A 17,873-nucleotide genomic window follows, 5' to 3' on the forward strand; every position below is an offset into this window, starting at 1 on the left:
TCTGTGCACTACCCCAAATGCACCGCTTGGTTACTCAGTTTGGGGTTCATAGCTTGATACCACAGCTCTTGCATGGCTCTGACATCTTTCATAATATAATAATCTAAAAATATGCAGACACTGTAAATGAGCCACCATGGCCGTCACGTTGCACAACCATCACCTAACCTCTGCCACCATCGTGTCTTTTCCACAGATCTTCGTCCCCTGGATATCCTGGCAGAGGTGGTCCCTTTGAATGGTGCTACAAGTGGGATCCGGATGGTGCAGGCGGAGGGTGTGCGGGGCCTCCAGTTCTCAGCCACCAAGCCCCGTACCACGAGCTTCCCCGCCTCTAGAATCTTCTCCAGCTGTGATCTCTTCCCTGAAGAGTTCTCCATTGTCGTCACCTTGAGAGTTCCCAACCTTCCACCCAAGGTCAGTGGCAGTTTTTCTTCTTGTAAGGGTGGCCCGACTTTCTTTCCTGTTTTTTTTTTCCAGCATTGACACCCACAAAGTGCTGGGCTGACCCAGGCCACAGAGAGCTACTTGGTTATAGGAACCTTGGGTCAGGAGGAGTTGCCTTGCCCACATCACAGCCCCATCAATCTGTCAGTGCAACCTTTGGCCTGATGGTTGTCGGTGCAGTTGCAGGGTTGATCTCCGCAGTGGGATGGTTGTTGATGTATACACAGCTGAAGGTTGATGAACAGCCAAGGGCTGTGTAGCCTAATGGTGAATGGTATAGTCACAGGTTTGCACTGTGCAGAGGTTGGTGGTATATGTGCAGGTTTGTATGGCCTGATGGGTGTTGATGTCGTTGTGGATTTGCGTGACCCCGAGGTTGTTGATGTTGGAGTAGGTTTTTCAAAGCCTGATACGTTGTTGGTAGAGTCAAGAGTCTGAACAACCCAGTGGTGGTTGGTATAGCTAAGAAAGGGCATGTCCCAATGGCTGTTCATGTAGTCCTGATTATGCACAGCTCAGTGGGGTTATTGTAGGCACTGGTTCACACAGCCCCGTGGTTGCTGCTAAGGCGATGGTTGTGTAGGTCAGTTGTTGACGTGGTTACTGGTTTGGGTGGCCTGATGGCTGTTGACCTAGCCAAGACTCTGCATAGCTCAATGGTTGCTCCTGCAGTCATGGGTGTGCACTGCCCCATGGTTACTGGTGTGAGCCCAGATATGTAGAGCTTGACTGCGGTTGGAGTGGTCCTGGGCTTGCAGAGCTCCAAGGAGGCCCGTAAGATCATGGGTGTACCTGTCTCCATGGTTACTAGGATGGTCTCTGATGTTTACAGCTTGATGGCTGTTGACGTGGTCACAGGCTATTCACAGCTCAGTGGTCGCTTGAACAGTTACAGGTGGCAACAGCTCAATGGTTTTGGTTGTACCGTGGATTTCTGCAATCGGTTTTTAGGATAATTTGATCATTGCATAAGAAACCCTGTGTCTTTTCCCCTAATCCCCGTGGCCCCGCCTCGTCTCTTACTGCAAATCTCTCCACATGCCTGTAGGTTGATCTGGTTTGCACATTTTACATAAGTGGATCATTGTATCCAACCTTTCATAACTGATAGCTCAGCATATGTCCTCCCGGTTTCATTCATGTGGTACTGTGTGGCACAGCTGCATCCCTGGTCGTAGCTGAATAACGTCCCGTTGTGTGTGCACACACGATCCCCACTGCATCGCCTCTCTGATCAGCAACTGGCAGACACACAGGCTTACTGTTGCTGTCAACACTCATGTCCTGTGTGGACTCACTCTCCCTGCCCCTGGGGACAAAGCTAGAGGTACAATTCTTGAGTCACGTAGGTACTCTGTGACTTGTGAGGTACTGCCAGGCTATTCCCACAGTTGTTGCATTATTTGATGGGGAGTGTAGCAGGAATCTGCCCACTCCGGGTGGTTGGGAAGCAAAGAGAGGGGCTATGGTCCCCTTTAAGGGCACATCTGGCTTACTTCCACTTCTTAAAGGTACCACCACCACCCAACGGCATGATAAGCTGGCACCAAGCCTTTAGCACAAAGGTACGTGACAAACTGAAGGGGCACAGCTCCGTTTCTATGGGGCTAGATTCTGCTGTTGGATTTTCTGAGGACTTTTTGACCATGTCACAGAGGTGGTAGCCTGCATGCTTGTCTTTGAGGGCGGTATGAGGGAAACATGGAGGTGTGCTGCTCTGCTCCCAGGTGGCCTGAATGTGACCCCGCAGGAGATTCTGGGAATGAATCCTTGGACCTGCACATGTGACTGTATTTGAGAATAGGGTCTTTGACGTGACCAAGGTATCATGGGTCACTAGCTAGGCTACAATCCATCTCATGGTGGATTTTTCTTGGTCTGTTTCCACCGGGGCCTTTGTTTCCCAGCCTTATTATTTAGCTCCTCTTGGGTAACTGTCCCAAGGCCTTTCTCGGCACACGCCCACAGCTGTTTCTCCCACTGCAGAGTGTGCGCTGCCTCTGCACTGTGGTGGTTGAGGGTCAGTGTCATCCTGACAGGATTTGGAATCACCCAGAGGACACGCTTCTGGGCATGTCAGTGAGGGTGTTTCCAGACAGGATTAACCAAGGAGGGAAGAGCCATCTGAGTGTGTTGGCGCCATCCCACAGGCTGGAATGAAAATAAAATAAAATAAAAAAGAAAGTAAGTAAGCTGAACAGTAGCATCCATCTCTCTCTCTGCTAACTGACTGAGGAGATGACGGAGCAGCTGCCCCGCACTCTCATCACCATGCCTCCCCTGCCATGATGGACGGCGCCCGCAGGCCATGAGCAAAGATCAAGTTGCTTCCTGAAGTTGCTCTTACCAGGTGGTGTGTCGCTGCATTGAGACAATAGCTAGCACAGGCCTGTCATTTGCGTTTTTGTTTCGTCATCTCAGCACATCTTACTGTCTTCCTTTTATTCTCTCTTATGGACTCTTGGTTGTTTAAGGGGTATACTATTCAGTTTCACTTATTTGTAAAGTTTTCTGGTTTCTTTTCTCCTATCATTGATTTGTAGTTTTGTCCTGGTCCTGCCTGAGCTTATCCGATGTATGATTTCTCTCCCCATATGTGTTCTGTGTAGACAGAGCTACACACAGACACACACACACACACACACACACACACACACACACACACACACTGTCTGAGTCCACACCACCCACACCACCACCACCCATGTCTACACTGACACCACCCGCCCTAGCCACCCTCATACCACCCACACCACTCACATCTACCCCCATGCCATCCCCACCCCTACGCCAGCATCACATACGCCTGGATTCTGAGAGAGGCCCCCTGCAGGGATCCGCTGCGTCTTGTCACCTTAGCACAGTGTGAAAGTCTTCTGTTTTTCTCAGTCCTTTCGCTAGCTGCTCTTCTACTGAAGCTGGGGTATTTAAATCGTCACCTTACTTTGACACGTCTTTCTTTGTTTCTACTGAGCTTTACTCGATGCCTTTGCTTTTAGCTCTTCCGTGAACACGAACTGCACACGCTGAGAAGCAGCTCCACATCTAGACTAATTCAGTTCCAGTGAGATAGAAAACGATTGCCCCAGGGCTGGGGAGGACTGCTCAGTGGTTAAATGCTTGCCACCCAAGCACAAGGACCTGAGTTTGAATCCCTAGAGGGAGTGTCTGCAATCCCAGTGCTGTGGGGGACAGGAACAAGAGGATCCCTGGACTCTCTGGACAGTCAGGCTAGTGAATCAGTGAACTCCAGGCTCAGTAAGAGAGCCTGTCTAAAATAATAATAATAATAATAATAATAATAATAATAATAATAATAATAATAATAATGTGAAGGGCTGGGGAAGATGGCACCTCATGTCACCTCTGGCCTCCACACAATGCATATACATGTGAAAACACACAAACACATATACATATACCATAAACACGCGCAAACACATGAGCACATATGCACAGCTGCACACAAAAGATATGGCTGCCGTATATTGTTCTTTGCACAGTCAGTGGTCTTGTTAGGGTATATATTGTATCTACAAATCCTAAGACCCCAAGGCCCCGGGTCTTGTAAAATAGGTCAGCAGTTAAAAGCACTTAATGCTCTTTGAGAAAACCCGAATTCATTTCCCAAGACCCATGTCAGGCGTCTCCCATCCACCTGTAACTCCAGCTCCAAGGGATCCAATGTCCTCTTCTTGCTTCCACAGGTGCCCACATGTCCTCTCACAGGCACATGCGCATAAGCAGAAATAAACCCTAGCAAGAACAAGGGTGTTATAATGACTCGCCCATAGGTTTACTTTTTTTAAATTTTTTATTAATTTATTCTTGTTACATCTCAATGGTTATCCCATCCCTTGTATCCTCCCATTCTTCCCTCCCTCCCATTTCCCCCTTATTCCCCTCCCCTATGACTGTGACTGAGGAGGATTACCTCCCCCTGTATATGATCCTAGGGTATCAAGTCTCTTCTTGGTAACCTGCTGTCCTTCCTCTGAGTGCCACCAGGTCTCCCCCTCCAGAGGACATGGTCAAATGTGAGGCACCAGAGTACATGAGAAAGTCACATCCCACTCTCCACTCAACTGTGGAGAATGTTCTGACCATTGGCTAGATCTGGGTAGGGGTTTGAAGTTTACCGCCTGTATCGTCCTTGGCTGGTGCCTTAGTTTGAGCGGGACCCCTGGGCAGGTTTGGTTTTTAAACAGTCTTGGAGCAGGATGGAGACTAAGTGGCCTGTTGTCTTCTGGGTTGGTTATCTCCTGACCCCTTCTGGACCAGTTGACTTCTCCTATGGATTCACCTTCAGGTGAATAGAGTAAGTTAAATTAAATATAAACAACCCAGAACATGGCAAAACAAAACAAACAAGCAAAGGATCCAAAGAAAAACACAGAAATTGTGTACAGATGCAGACACACACACACACACACACACACACACATTTACTCACATAGAAATCTAGTAAAAACACAAAGTTGGAAACCATAATATATAAGCAAAAGAGGTGTAAGGTAGAAAATAAATAAATAAATAAATAAATAAATAAATAAATAAAAAGTATAGATAGAAAAGTAAAAAATTAAGGAAAATGTCCAATAACTCAGACAAAATATTATGAGATGAAAAATATCTCCTAAACTACTCTTGAGTTTGTTTTGTGTTGGCCATCTGCCGCTAGGCATGAGGCCTGCCTCTTAAGTGTGGTTGGTAGACCCAGTGAGGCTCAGATAAAGCGATTTTTTCCTTTTTGTGTGGTTATCAGTCGGAGTTATAACCGGGGTTTGCATCTACTTCCCCATTCAGCTCCGGATTAGACCTGTGTAGACCCTATGGATGCTATTACAGTCTCTGTGAGTTCACATGTGCATCAGTTCCGTTGTGTTCAGAAGGCCTGGCTTCCTTGCTGTCCTCCATCTTTCTGCCTCCTCTTCTGCACAGTTCCCTGAGCACTAAGGGGAGGGATTTGATGCAGGCATCCATTTAGGGCTGAGTGTTCCAAGATCTCTCACTCTCTGCTCATTGCCCTGTTGTGGGTCCCTGTATTTGGTTCCATCTACTGCAGGAGGAAACTTCTCTGATGGTGGCTGAACAAGCCACTGATCTGTGAGTATAGCAGAACATCATCAGGAGTCATTTTATTACTAAATTCCTTTAGCAGAACAATAGTATTCATCTATTTTTTTTCCTCTAGGTCCATGGCTATCCAAGCAGTAACGGGCATGGGTTCTATTTCATGGATATCCGATCAAATAATGGTTGGTTATTCCCACAACTTTTGTGCCACTATTGCTCCGGCGTATCTTGTGGACAGATTATCATCGTAGATTTAAGGATTTGCAACAGGGGTGGCATCTACTTTTCTCCTCTGGTACCATGAAACTTCTCAGTAAGGGTGAAGGCTCTAGGTAGGCACCAGCTCAACGTCTCCATATTCAATGAGTTATGCAGGTGTTATCTTCAGCAATAGGGCCTTACCATCACTATGCGGTGAGCAAACAATAGCTTTGGCAATAGCTTGAGTTATTTGGGGGTTTCCATGGCGCTCCTTTGGCCAACAACTCAATTAGATGTGACCCGTTTTGCAGCACTGGAGGTCTCATTTGGTGGCACAAGATGTCTAGGCGGCGCTTTGTCTCCCCTGTAATTGGGTGATTCCATTTCTATTTCTTTCATATGTGTATATATTTTAAGAAGCTTCAGCTGTGGTGGGTTCCCAAGTGACCCCCCCCCACCCCAAAATGGTCCTTAGCTTTAGTTGTCCCTCCTTATGTGCCTTTCCTTACCTCCTTTTCTGTTCCCTTCTCCTTAATTTTCCCATTCCAGCCCCTCCCTGTCCATCCATAACTCTATTCTCTTTCCCCTTCTGTGGACTAGCCTTCCATCCAATGCCTTTCTCCATACCTGACCTCTGGGGTTGCATGGGTTTTATCCTGCTTATTGAAGATTTAACGATGAACATCCACATGTAAGTGAGTGCATATCGTACTTGGCCTTTTGGATCTGGGTTACCGTAGTCAGGATGATTTTTTTTTTTTACTAACACCATCAATTTACTTGAAAAGTTTATTGTTTCATTTTTACCAGCTGAGTAATATTCCATTGTGTAAATGTACCACATTTTCTTTATCCATTCATCCACTGAGAGACATCTAAGCTGTTTCCAGTTTCTGGCTGCTATAAATATAGCAACAATGAACATGGATGAGCAAGTGTCTCTGTGGTAGGCTGTAGAGTCCTTTTTAGGTACATGCCCAAGAGTGGTACAGCTGGATCTTGAGGCAGATCTATTCACAGTTCCTGAAGACATGCCACACTGATTTCCACAGTGGCTGTGCAAACTTACACATACCCTAGCTATGAATAAGTGTTCCCGTTCCCCCACATTCTCACCAGCATGTGCTGTCACTTGTTTTATTGGCCTTGGCCACCCTGACCGGTTTAAGATAACATCTCAAAAATAGTTTTGATTTGCATTTCCCTGATGACAACAGATAGTGAACATCTCTGTTTTTCAGCCATCTGTGTTTTATTTTCTAGAACTCTCTGTTTAGATCTGCACTCCACTTTAAATTTGTAATTTGTTTTCTTGGTGCCCACTTTTTTGAGTTCTTTATACATTTTAGATATTAGCCTTCTGTTGGCTATGCAACTAATACAAATCTTTTCCCATACTGTACCCAGCTGCTCTTTTGACAGTGGAGTCTCTTTGATTTATCAGGATGCCTCTGTTTTGCCTTCTCTGTAATTCTCACCCACTGCCTCTGGCCTCCAGGTGTCCAGCCGAGGCTGGCTATTGATGCTCTCATGGTTCCCTTGGCGGTTTTTAAGATCTTCCCTTGGGTTTGGGCTCCGCTCCCTCATTGTAACACTCTCTTGTGGATCTCCTGAATGGTTCTGTCTCATCTGCTGAGCTCCCTGAGTGCGAAGGCTGGTGTCTTACAATAAACCTGGCTCCAAGCCCTGCCGCCCACGCATCCCAACCAGTCCCTGATAGAGTGAGAAGCTGTTTAGAGACTCCGCAGCCCATAGTATCCCCAAGGATGTATCTTTGACCACCTCCCCCAGAAATGTGGCAGAGTCCAGGCACCGTGGAATGATAAAGCAGCCAGAACTCTGGGTGTCTGCCAGGCTTGGAGCAGTTCTGAGCATTAGCAGGTCCGCGGGACAAGACTCTACTAAATAAATTGTCCTCGCACCACGTCCTAGTCCCCCAGTGAAGTTGTTTTGAGGGAGGGAGCTCTCGATGCCCATGGGTCAACAGGAGCTCTGAGTGCCAGAGCTCAGCGGGGACAAAGGACTCTGACCATTATGAGCACTGTCACGGGATCCTGAGAAGCTCAACTTGAGCCGTGACCTAAGGAAATCCACCCTTGCAGTCACTGCCGTGATGCCAGGCAGCCTGAATCTTTCTCACACCTACTGGGAGCCAACCTCTGTTCCAGGGAGACTCCCTCAGGCCTGCCACAGGTGCAAGGGTGACCTCGATTTCCCACTGACAGTAGGAGGCACCCCTAGACAGCAAGTCCTACAGAACAAGAGCCCAGAAGCACATGCCACCATGCCCAAAGCCGACAGCCTGGGTGTTCCATCTCTGCTCCAGCAAAGAAGCTGCCCCCAAGAACTAAGACTTCTGCGATAGGACACCGCCAGGCAGTCACTTGGTGGCTGCCATCTCCGCCTCCTCTGCAATCTGAGCATCTTGGTGGAATTTCTCCCAGGGGAAAAAACAACGCCAGGCAACAGTATTTGTTGACAACCCATCAACAGTGAGGCAGCAGTCTGAGTCCAAACATGACCAGGAAAAGGAAGCCAGGAGCTGAGGCACAACATAAGCAGCCCAGGAGTATAAAGGCGGCCACCAGGGCACCTCATACATACACATACACACTCACACACTCACACACTCACCCTCCTCCTGCTTAACCCCACCATGGCCGCCTCCACCATGTCTGTCTGCTCTGATGCTTGCACCAACTCCTCCTGGCAGGTGGACGACTGCCCAGAGAGCTGCTGTGAGCCCAGCTGCTGTGCCCCCAGCTGCTGCCAGTCTAGCTGCTGTGTACCCAGCTGCTGCCAGCCCAGCTGCTGCCAGTCTAGCTGCTGTGTCCCCAGCTGCTGCCAGCCCAGCTGCTGTGCCCCAGCCCCCTGCCTGACCCTCATCTGCTCTCCAGTGAGCTGTGTGTCCAGCCCCTGCTGCCAATCTGGATGCTGCACACCCTCATGCTGCCAGCCATCCTGCTGTGCACCTGTCTGCTGCACACCTGTCTGCTGCAAGCCTGTCTGCTGCACACCTGTCTGCTGTGGATCCTCCTCATGCTGCCAGCCATCCTGCTGCGCACCTGTCTGCTGCACACCTGTCTGCTGCACACCCATCTGCTCTGGATCCTCCTCATGCTGCCAGCCATCCTGCTGTGCACCTGTCTGCTGCAAGCCTGTCTGCTGCAAGCCCTGCTCCAACATGTCCCTGCTCTGCCGCCCTGTGTGCAGACCCGCCTGCTGTGTGCCCACCTCCTCCTGCTGTGCCTCCTCCTGCCAGCCCAGCTGCTGCCGCCCAGCCTCCTCCTGTGTGTCCCTGCTGTGCCGCCCTGCCTGCTCCCGCCAGGCCTGCTGTGGCCTTTCCTCAGGCCAGAAGTCCTGCTGCTGCTGACCTGTCTCATTCTTCAGAGTCCCCAGGTGTAAATCTGATACCTGCAGAGCCTTGAACCAAGTGGTCCTGCTCCCCACAACTGGGCTCAACCTTGTGCCCATGCCTTCTTACTCAGCTCCCAGTATCTTCTGGTTTGCCTTTCCCACACTCTTTTTCCTCTGGTCAGATAGTGGCTATTCTCCTGTAACCAGATGACTAGCCGTGAGTCCTGTAAGCCTTCCAAGGCCTCCCTAGGGCATCTAGCCACCCATCGGCACAGGCCTCATGTGGCATGGGGTCAAACTCTCAGGGACCCTGACATCAAGCTGCATCCAGTGTTGGCCTTCCACTGGCTATTTGGTTGTCTTCTCTCTGTGTGCCCAGCTCTTCTGAAGTAGTCATTACCCAGCAGGCTCCAGGGAGACCCCTTGTGGCTACTAGACCCCTGCCATAGTTAGGGCAAGCAGGCCTCAGCCAAGGCGTGACACCCTGCTCTGTACTCCTGTTCCCTGTGCAGGCCTCAGAGCTCATTTGGTCCGAGTCTCCTTCTTTGTGACCTCCCTCAGCCACTCAGCTGCCGTCCTTGTCCTCGCTGCCCTTCACTCACTATCTTCTACTCTTGTGAAATAAAATAAAACAAGATTCCAGAAGAGCTTTTGATGCTAGTCTGGTTCTGTAAGCCTCTACATTTATTTGTTTTCCAATTTGACTGCTCATTCCACATTGGTCATTTCTGGGACCCGCTTCTGTTACCAGAAGTGTCTGCTGGTTCTCGCTTCTGGTGGCTTGTTTCCTTGTGTTCCTTGTCCTTTTTGGTTGAGTCATGGTCTTGTCCCTGGCGGAACACCGATGGAGGCCTTGGATGGAGGTGCCGAAAGCACCAGGAGCCATGATCAGCCTTGTGAGATTTGCCACTTGGTCCCAAGGACCACCCAGAACACATGAGTTGGGGGGAGGGCGCTAGTGAGACCTTCAAGGGCTGAGGCACTTAGGAGGAGGCCTGCCGACTTGATTCTCAGATCCCACAAGGTAGCAAGAAAGAACACTTACACCCAGAAACAAACACTCACACACACAAACTCACACACACAAACACTCATACACACTCAGAGTACTCATATACATAAACACACAGACACACACACACACACAAACACCAAACACATAACCACATACACACACACTCACAGATACATAAACACATACAAATACACACTCACATACACAAAAACATACTCACAAACACAAACACACAGACATGCAAATACACACAAGCACTCATACACATGCTCACACATACAAACACACACTCAAATGAGCACACATACACACTAATACTCTCTTATACACATCCAAGCACTCACACATGCAAACATACACACAAATCATTTTTTCAAGTCACAGGTTTGCCAGAAGAACAGGAATCAGTGGTTTGACAGGCAGATGGCTCGGTGCTCCAGCTGCCCCCTGCCACATGGGCTGCTGTGGTATGTACTGTGTCCCTTACCTGAAGGGACAGCCCCTTGTAGCCTCTCAGTGGACATGGGCTCAGTCAGTTTCCTTCCAAGTTCCAAGGCCTGCTTGGAGGCAAGAGGGGCAGGCAACAGGTGCCACCTGAGTCCTTTCTTTGCCCAGCACCTGACACCATGGCTCACCTCTGTGGGTCTCCCACTGTCGATGGCCAGCCTGGCCATGGAAGATGGCCACTCCCTCCTTGGAGGGGTGTGGAAATGAAGCTTGTTTCCTCATCTGGAGAGCTGCAATTAAGAAAGAATGCCCTTTGGCCATTTGAGTGAAAACAGTTGGGGTGTGGAGAGTGCATGAACCCCATTTCTAGCAGCCATGGCCTGGGAGGCTCTGTGCCCATGCAGCACCCCTGAATCCATCACCTACTTTGACAGTGTGAGTCTGTGTGGGACATGGTCTCCTTGCTGCAGGCTTTACTCTGAGCTGCGAAATCACATTTATTTTCCATCTGTTGAAGTTGAGGATGAGTGTGGGAGATTCCTGAGTTAGACACAGTGGCTCTGCTCTCCTGCTTTTTGACACACGACCCTTACTTACCTGGGTCCCTGGCGTGCTCTAATGGCACTGTCCGGCAGATACAGCCCCCACACAGGCAAAACCCATTGTGCCAGGTTGAAAATGGAAGCACACATGTGTGGAATTGACTAGGTTTTCCCGTGGTGCTGTTTGAATGTGGGCTGGAAGGCATCCCCAGAGTCTGTCTTGGAAGTCTGGTCCTTGGTGGGTGCTATTGAGAGGTGAGGCACGGTGAAGGTGAGAACCAACCTCTTCTCACATCACGGGGGTTCCCCTCCCCTCAGATGACCTCCTTCCAGGTCACCATTCACCATGGTACGGTGCAGTTTCAGGGAGACCGTGACAGAACTGCTGCTGTGCTTTCAGCCTCCACAGCCATGGGCTATATGAACCTCATTCATTACAAGAACAGAAAAAACTGCTGACGCGTCGTGTCTAAGATGCAGTCACTTCACTGGGTTGCCGTCATGTTGGCAGTGGACGGGATGTTAGAGCCAGGGCGATCGACACAACACCATGAAATCCATCTAACTTTACGCTTACACCCAGGACCACTGATAACTGAGACTTCAGCCATGCTTTCTGCCACTGCGCCCCACTACTCCCACACCCAAGGTTTTTTGTTGTTGTTGTTTTGTTGCTTTTGTTTTTTGTTTTTTGGGTTTTTTTTTGTTGTTTGTTTGTTTTTTGCCATTTCCTTCAAAGCAACATGACTTCCTTGGCTCTTTGTGTCTGGGTGAAGTTCGGCTGTGTACACTCACATACTCTACCTATCCGTGCCTGTTGATGGGCACGTAGGCTGTATAGAATGCTGCAGAACACAATGATGTGCAGGTACCTCTGTGACCTGCACACCTGGAGTCCTTCAGAGACCAGTGTTCTTGCTTACTCACCCGTCCCTCACCTCCTATACACTCAGCTAAGGCAGTGTCCCCAGATGTTTTCTTTTTTAAAAGAAGATTTTTTAAAAAGTGTGTGTGTGTGTGTGTGTGTGTGTGTGTGTGTGTGTGTGTGCTGTGTATCTATGTGTCTGTCTGTGTATGTGTGTGTATCGGTGAGTGTGTCTGTGTGTATCTGTGAGTGTGTCTGTGTTTGTGTGTGTCTGTGTGTGTGTGTCTGTGTGTATCTGAGTGTGTCTGTGTTTGTGTGTATCTGTCTGTGTGTATCTGTGTGTCTGTATTTGTGTGTATCTGTGTGTGTCTGTGTGTATCTGTGTGTGTGTCTGTGTTTGTGTGTATCTGTGCATGTATCTGTGTCTGTGTGTGCTGTGTGTGTGTATGTGTATCTGTGTGTTTGTGTGTGTGTCTGTGTGTGTATCTGTGTGTGTGTGTGCTTATGCACATGAGTATAGTTCAGAACAGAGTGTTGGAGTTATAGCACTTGATAAGCATGCTGGGAACTGAACTCAGTTCTTCCAGAAGATCAGCCAATGCTCTTAACCACTGAACCATCCATCCCTCCAGCTCTATAACCATTATCTCTTGTCTTAATTGCTTTTCTATTGCCATGACAACACCATGACCAAGACAACTTATAAAAGAAAGCATTGAATTCAGGGACTCACAGCTCCAGAGGGCTAGAGTCTGTGGCCATCACAAAAGGGAATGTGGCAACAGGCAGACAGGCAGGCATGGCTGGAGCAGTAGCTGAGAGCTTATACCTTAGCGAGCGAGCGTGAAACAGAGAGCGCTGACTGGGAATGATGTGGGCTTTTGAAATCCCAAAGCCCCCCCTGGTAGCATACCATGTCCTTCAATAAGACCACGCCTCCGAATTCTTCCCAAACAGTTCACCAACTGGGGACCAAACATTCAGACATAAGAGTTTATGGGGGTCATCCTTGTTCAAGCCACCTCATTTCTTGGTGATTTTTTTTTTTTTTTTTTGTCCTGCACGGTCTTTCTCTTTTTCTCTCTCCCTCGTGACTGAATTGCCATCCTCTGTCCTGGCAAAGCGCCCACTGTTTATTATCTTTTTTTCCTTCTGTGTCTGAAGGAACCTGCTGTGTTTGTCCCTGAAGCCATTGGGTAGAGGCTCCGTGGTGCTAATTTGTTTTTCCCTTCCAAGGGCTACATTTTCTTTCTTACTTCCTGACTTCTATTTTGGAATGTGGGGAATCATGGTGTGTCTTGTTGTTGTTTTTGGTTTTGTTTTGTTTGGTTTGGTTTGGTTTGGTTTTGGTTTTTTGAGACAGAGTCTCTCTGTGTTAGCATTGGCTGTCCTGGGTTTGCTTTGTAGACCAGGCTGGCCTTGAACTCACAGCGACCTGCCTGCCTCTGCCTCCCAAGTGCTGAGATTAAAGGCGTGCGCCACCATATCCGGCTTTGGTGTGTCTTACTGTGCAGCGGAGACAGGCTGCTTAACCTCTCTGTGCCAGGCTCTCCACATCTATCGTAATATAACTTAATCTAGCAGGTGATACGGCTGGATAGATATTGAATTAGTTACTTTAGTGGTAATAGCTTAAAGATTGCTTGTGGCTTCTCACTGGAGAGGGCTTTAGTCCTTCATGGTTGGTAAAACGTGCATGCTCATAGCAGCAGAAGCATGTGGGCACAGGCTCCTCACCAGAAAGCACAGAGCTCAGGACCAAAGCAGGGTTCATCTGGAACCCTCAGGCCCCACCTCTACTCCCCTACATCTGCCAGCTAGACCCTGCATCCAGTAGGTTTCACGACCTTCCCAAAACTGCATCATCAGCTGGGGATCAGATGTGCAGACATAGGACCACAGGAGGACATTCTGGTTGGTGGCATTCTGCCCCTTGTCCCCGCAGGCTCGTGGCCATCCCTCAAAGCAAAAAAATATGTTGAGTACAAATTCAAAAGTCCCCACAGTGCCTCGACGGTCTCAACACTGTTAAATGTCCAAAATCTCATCTGAAATGTGAGACACTTAACTGTGAGCCCCTGTGAAATCAAACCCTGCTCACATACGCCAACATAGAAATAGCCCCAATGAGACAGGAGGAATGGAGCCAAGCAGACAAGCAAAGAAAGGCCACACCAAAGCAGAGCCAAAACCCAGTGGGGCAAACTCCCTAGCTCTGAGTCCGGGATCGCAACTTCATGCTGTCTGGGCTCCGGAGCTGAGTGGTGCTGCCCACAGCTCTATTGGCTGCAGCACACATCTTTGGCAAGCCCTACCTCATGCCTGCAGCTTTCCTCAACAGACTTCTGCTATTCCTGGCATCTCCATCATGTTGGGGCCCCCATTATAATATTCTAGAACTTCTCTAGGTCCCCATTTGCTGCTTGGGATTCACCTTTGCAGCTTCCTGCACAGGCCATACAAGCTCACATGGAGACAGTGCCGCCGCTGCCTGCCCGCCCCCGCCCCCACCCCTGAGGCTTGCTAGAATCTCGACACATGCTCCATGACATTACAACTCTCACACTCTGTATGCCTAAAAATCACAGCACTACACAGACATTTGACAGCAGGTTGGGTTCTCAGCTCAAAGCCTCGCCTGGCCCTCCTTGCCCACAGGCACAGCGGCCTCTGGGTACCTGCATGGAAGAACTTAGATGGTCTTGTTGGAGCAAGTTGCCCGGGAGTAGACACATTCTCACTCTCAAGGCCTCATCTCTCCTTTACCCCAGTTCACAGTATGGAGTTTTTCCTTATTTGCCTGGATCTCTTCAGCGGTTGCTACTGCTTCTGTTGGCATCTGCTGTGTCCACAGCTGCTTTGTCGGAGACTTTAAATTCTTGTCCACACCTTTTCTCGCTCAACTGTGCACTCTCCGTGTCTTTCCGCCGTGCTTTTGGCTCAGAATTCTCACTGTAAACCTGGAGTAAGGCAGTGAGCATCAACCATGCCATAGCCCGATGCTAGGCTATCTTTAAAATTCCCCCCATAAAAAAAATTAGTCCAACTGGGGGGTGGTGGTGCACGCCTTTAATCCCAGCTCTCGGGAGGCATGTGTGCTTCTTTTCATTTCGATTCTTGGTCTGTCACTTTACTGGGAGGTTCTGATGACAGTGGCCCTGCCAACCACCACCCTATATTGCAACTGAGAACTCTAGGGAGGCCTCCACGCTGTGAGAGACTTGGCCGCGTGAGGTCTGAACGCCGTCTCTCACCCACGGTGCTATTCTGCACATCACAGGGGAAGGCAAGAGGACTCAGGGATGCAGGAAGGTATGCCTGGGATGAGCATCTGCTATCAGGGCTGGCTTCCCCTCCCCCACCCTTTACCCTGCCCCCCACCCCCACCCCCACCACCTGCTCACTTCCCTGGCATAGGCCATCCAGGCCACCCTACTGAAGTCAGAGGCCGGGGACACAGAATGCATCCTCAGAGCTTAAGGGTCATCTCCAAAACCATGACAGGTGACCACTAGATAGAGAGGACAGACAGCCCAGGGAGACCATGTTCCAAGTGTCCCCAGGCATAGGCCCAAGCAGAGTGACCAGCCCAACAGGAGTTTGTGACTGGGCCCCACAGAGCACCCTCCAGACTGAACAACAAGGAAGAGGAAGGGCGCAGAGCCTCCCGCAGCAAAACACGCCTGGAGGATAAAAACCCCGAGCCCAGAGCACCTCACACACACACACACACACTCCACCAGCACTCACACAGTCCCTCAACACACTCACACACTCCTAACAGCCAACCTGGCCATAGCCACCTCCACCATGTCTGTCTGCTCTGATGCTTGCACCCACTCCTCCTGGCAGGTGGACGACTGCCCAGAGAGCTGCTGTGAGCCCAGCTGCTGTGCCCCCAGCTGCTGCCAGCCCAGCTGCTGCCAGTCCAGCTGCTGTGCCCCAGCCCCCTGCCTGACCCTCGTCTGCACTCCAGTGAGCTGTGTGTCCAGCCCCTGCTGCCAATCTGGCTGCAGCAGCTGCTGCGCACCCTCCCCCTGCCAGCAGTCCTGCTGTGCACCTGTCTGCTGCACACCTGTCTGCTGCAAGCCAGTCTGCTGTGTCTCCATCTGCTCTGGCTGCCAGCCAGCCTGCTGCACCTGCTCCCCCTGCCAGCCGTCCTGCTGTGTGCCTGTTTGCTGCACACCTGTCTGCTGTGAACCAGTCTGCTGCGGGCCTTCCTCCTCATGCTGCTGACGGTCTAGCTGTGAGCCTGATGACCAGCTGTCTTCCCTGACCTATGGTCCAGCTGGGTGTTCTGGTCTCACCCACACTCACCCTTCCTTCACCAGCCCAGCCAGGTCTGGAGCCTGAGTGTCCCCCAGCTACTGTCTTGCCTTGGCTCCTGGATATGCTGGCTGTTCCACCTCACCCACTCCCAATCTGGCTGGCTTCAGTTCTCATCTGTGTGACTCTTGGCTCCTGAGCACTCAATAAAACCTCTTCTGTCCCATAACATCTTGGTAGTCGCTGTCATACAATGAACTGGCTCTGGGGCCTGTATCTGGCTCTGTGCTCTGCACCTGGCTCTGGGGCCTACACCTGGTTCTGGGATGGTCACCTGGCCTGTGCTCTGCACCTCTCTCTCTCTCTCTAGAGCCTGCACCTGGCTTTGGGGCCTGCACCTGCCTCGAGTCTCTTACATCTGGCTCCTGGGCCTACATCTGGCTCTAGGGCCTATACCTGCCTCTGGGCTATACACCTTGGCTCTGGGTCTGCCCCTGGTTCTGGGATATTCACCTGGCGCTAAGCTCTGCACCTGGCTCTGGACTCCTGAACCTGGCTCCTGGGCCTACATCCGGTTCTAGGATTTATATCTGCCTCTGGACTATACACCTGGCTCTGGGCTCTTGCACCAGGCTCCTGGGCCTGCACTTGCCTCTGGACTCTGCACCTGGCTCTGGGAGGCCTACACCTGACTCTGATCTGTGCCCTTCCACTCTCTCTGTTTCAGCAGCTGTGGGGTATGGGGTCAGCAAACATGACCTAGAGCTCCTGTCCCCCCATCCTGTGCTTTGCTGCTGGTCTGGTGGGCAGCAGAAACTCTGCACACTGGTCCCCACCCTGAGCACCACTTAGGCTCTGACTAAATCACAGCCCTGTGCTGCCCACATCCACCACTGTGTGTGTGTGAGAAAAATCAGGGAGCTCTGGCTTCTGGCCCAGCAGCCGGGGGGGGGGGGTCCACTGTGGGGAAGTGTGGGTACCCTCTCTTCCTGCCCATCCATGTGCTTAGGGATGCTAAGCAAATACCAGAATGCAGAGAACAGAATCCTGACCTGAGGCTTCCCGCCTGCATGGAGGACGAGGCGAGGGGTACAATGAGATGGGGATGGCCATAAGCCCAGAGTGGTGAGCGAATGTGCCCACTGGAGACAGGAGGACATTATGTCCAAATGTGGGCAAGTTGTGGCCTCACCTTTGTTGGGGGACTTTGAGAAGTGTCTCCTGGAACTACAAGGAACTAACTGGTCAGGGAGAGGATGGCAGTGTCTCTACAGAGATTCCTGAGTCCACTTGACAGCAGGGACAGTGGAGGTCACCTCATCAGTGACACATTATCTCAGTGCTAGGTGACAAGGAAGACAGCCTCCCATGGTGGCCTTTGCTGAGGTGCCAGATGTCTCTGTGCTGGCTTCGTGTGCTGGGTTTGTGTGGTGCCAGATGGCACTTGAAGTCACAAGAGTGCCACTGATGTGCCCTTGCTACAGATCACTGGCCAGGTAATGAATGGCGCTTGATATCATCTTTAAGCTTGAATGTCACAGTGTCCACTCGTGTGATCTTTTTACAGATTGCTAAGTCAGTAGTTCTCAGCCTCTGGGTCTCAACCCCTTAGGGGGTCAAATGACCCTTTCGCAGGGGTCACCTAAGACCACCAGAA

At 50.4% G+C, this 17,873-nt stretch overlaps 2 protein-coding genes across 2 annotated transcripts in view; both read left to right on the forward strand.

Moving 5' to 3' along the window:
* Positions 1–200: 200 nt before the first annotated feature.
* The window catches only part of TSPEAR (thrombospondin type laminin G domain and EAR repeats), a 59,798-nt gene continuing 42,125 nt past the window's right edge, over positions 201–17,873 (forward strand). The window contains exon 1 of the mRNA XM_084752002.1: positions 201–417. Within this exon, the coding sequence (XP_084608128.1) occupies positions 262–417 (156 nt within the window). The 5' untranslated portion in view covers positions 201–261. The remainder of the gene's footprint in view (positions 418–17,873) is intronic.
* Positions 7,873–16,445, forward strand: LOC311580435 (uncharacterized protein). The gene is made up of 2 exons (XM_084752029.1): positions 7,873–8,728; positions 15,998–16,445. Exons 1-2 carry the CDS (start codon positions 8,381–8,383, stop codon positions 16,184–16,186), a joined length of 537 nt encoding a protein of 178 aa, XP_084608155.1. The 5' UTR covers positions 7,873–8,380; the 3' UTR covers positions 16,187–16,445.

Source organism: Acomys minous, assembly GCF_964271855.1.
Source record: "Acomys minous genome assembly, chromosome: 13".
NCBI lineage: Eukaryota > Metazoa > Chordata > Mammalia > Rodentia > Muridae > Acomys > Acomys minous.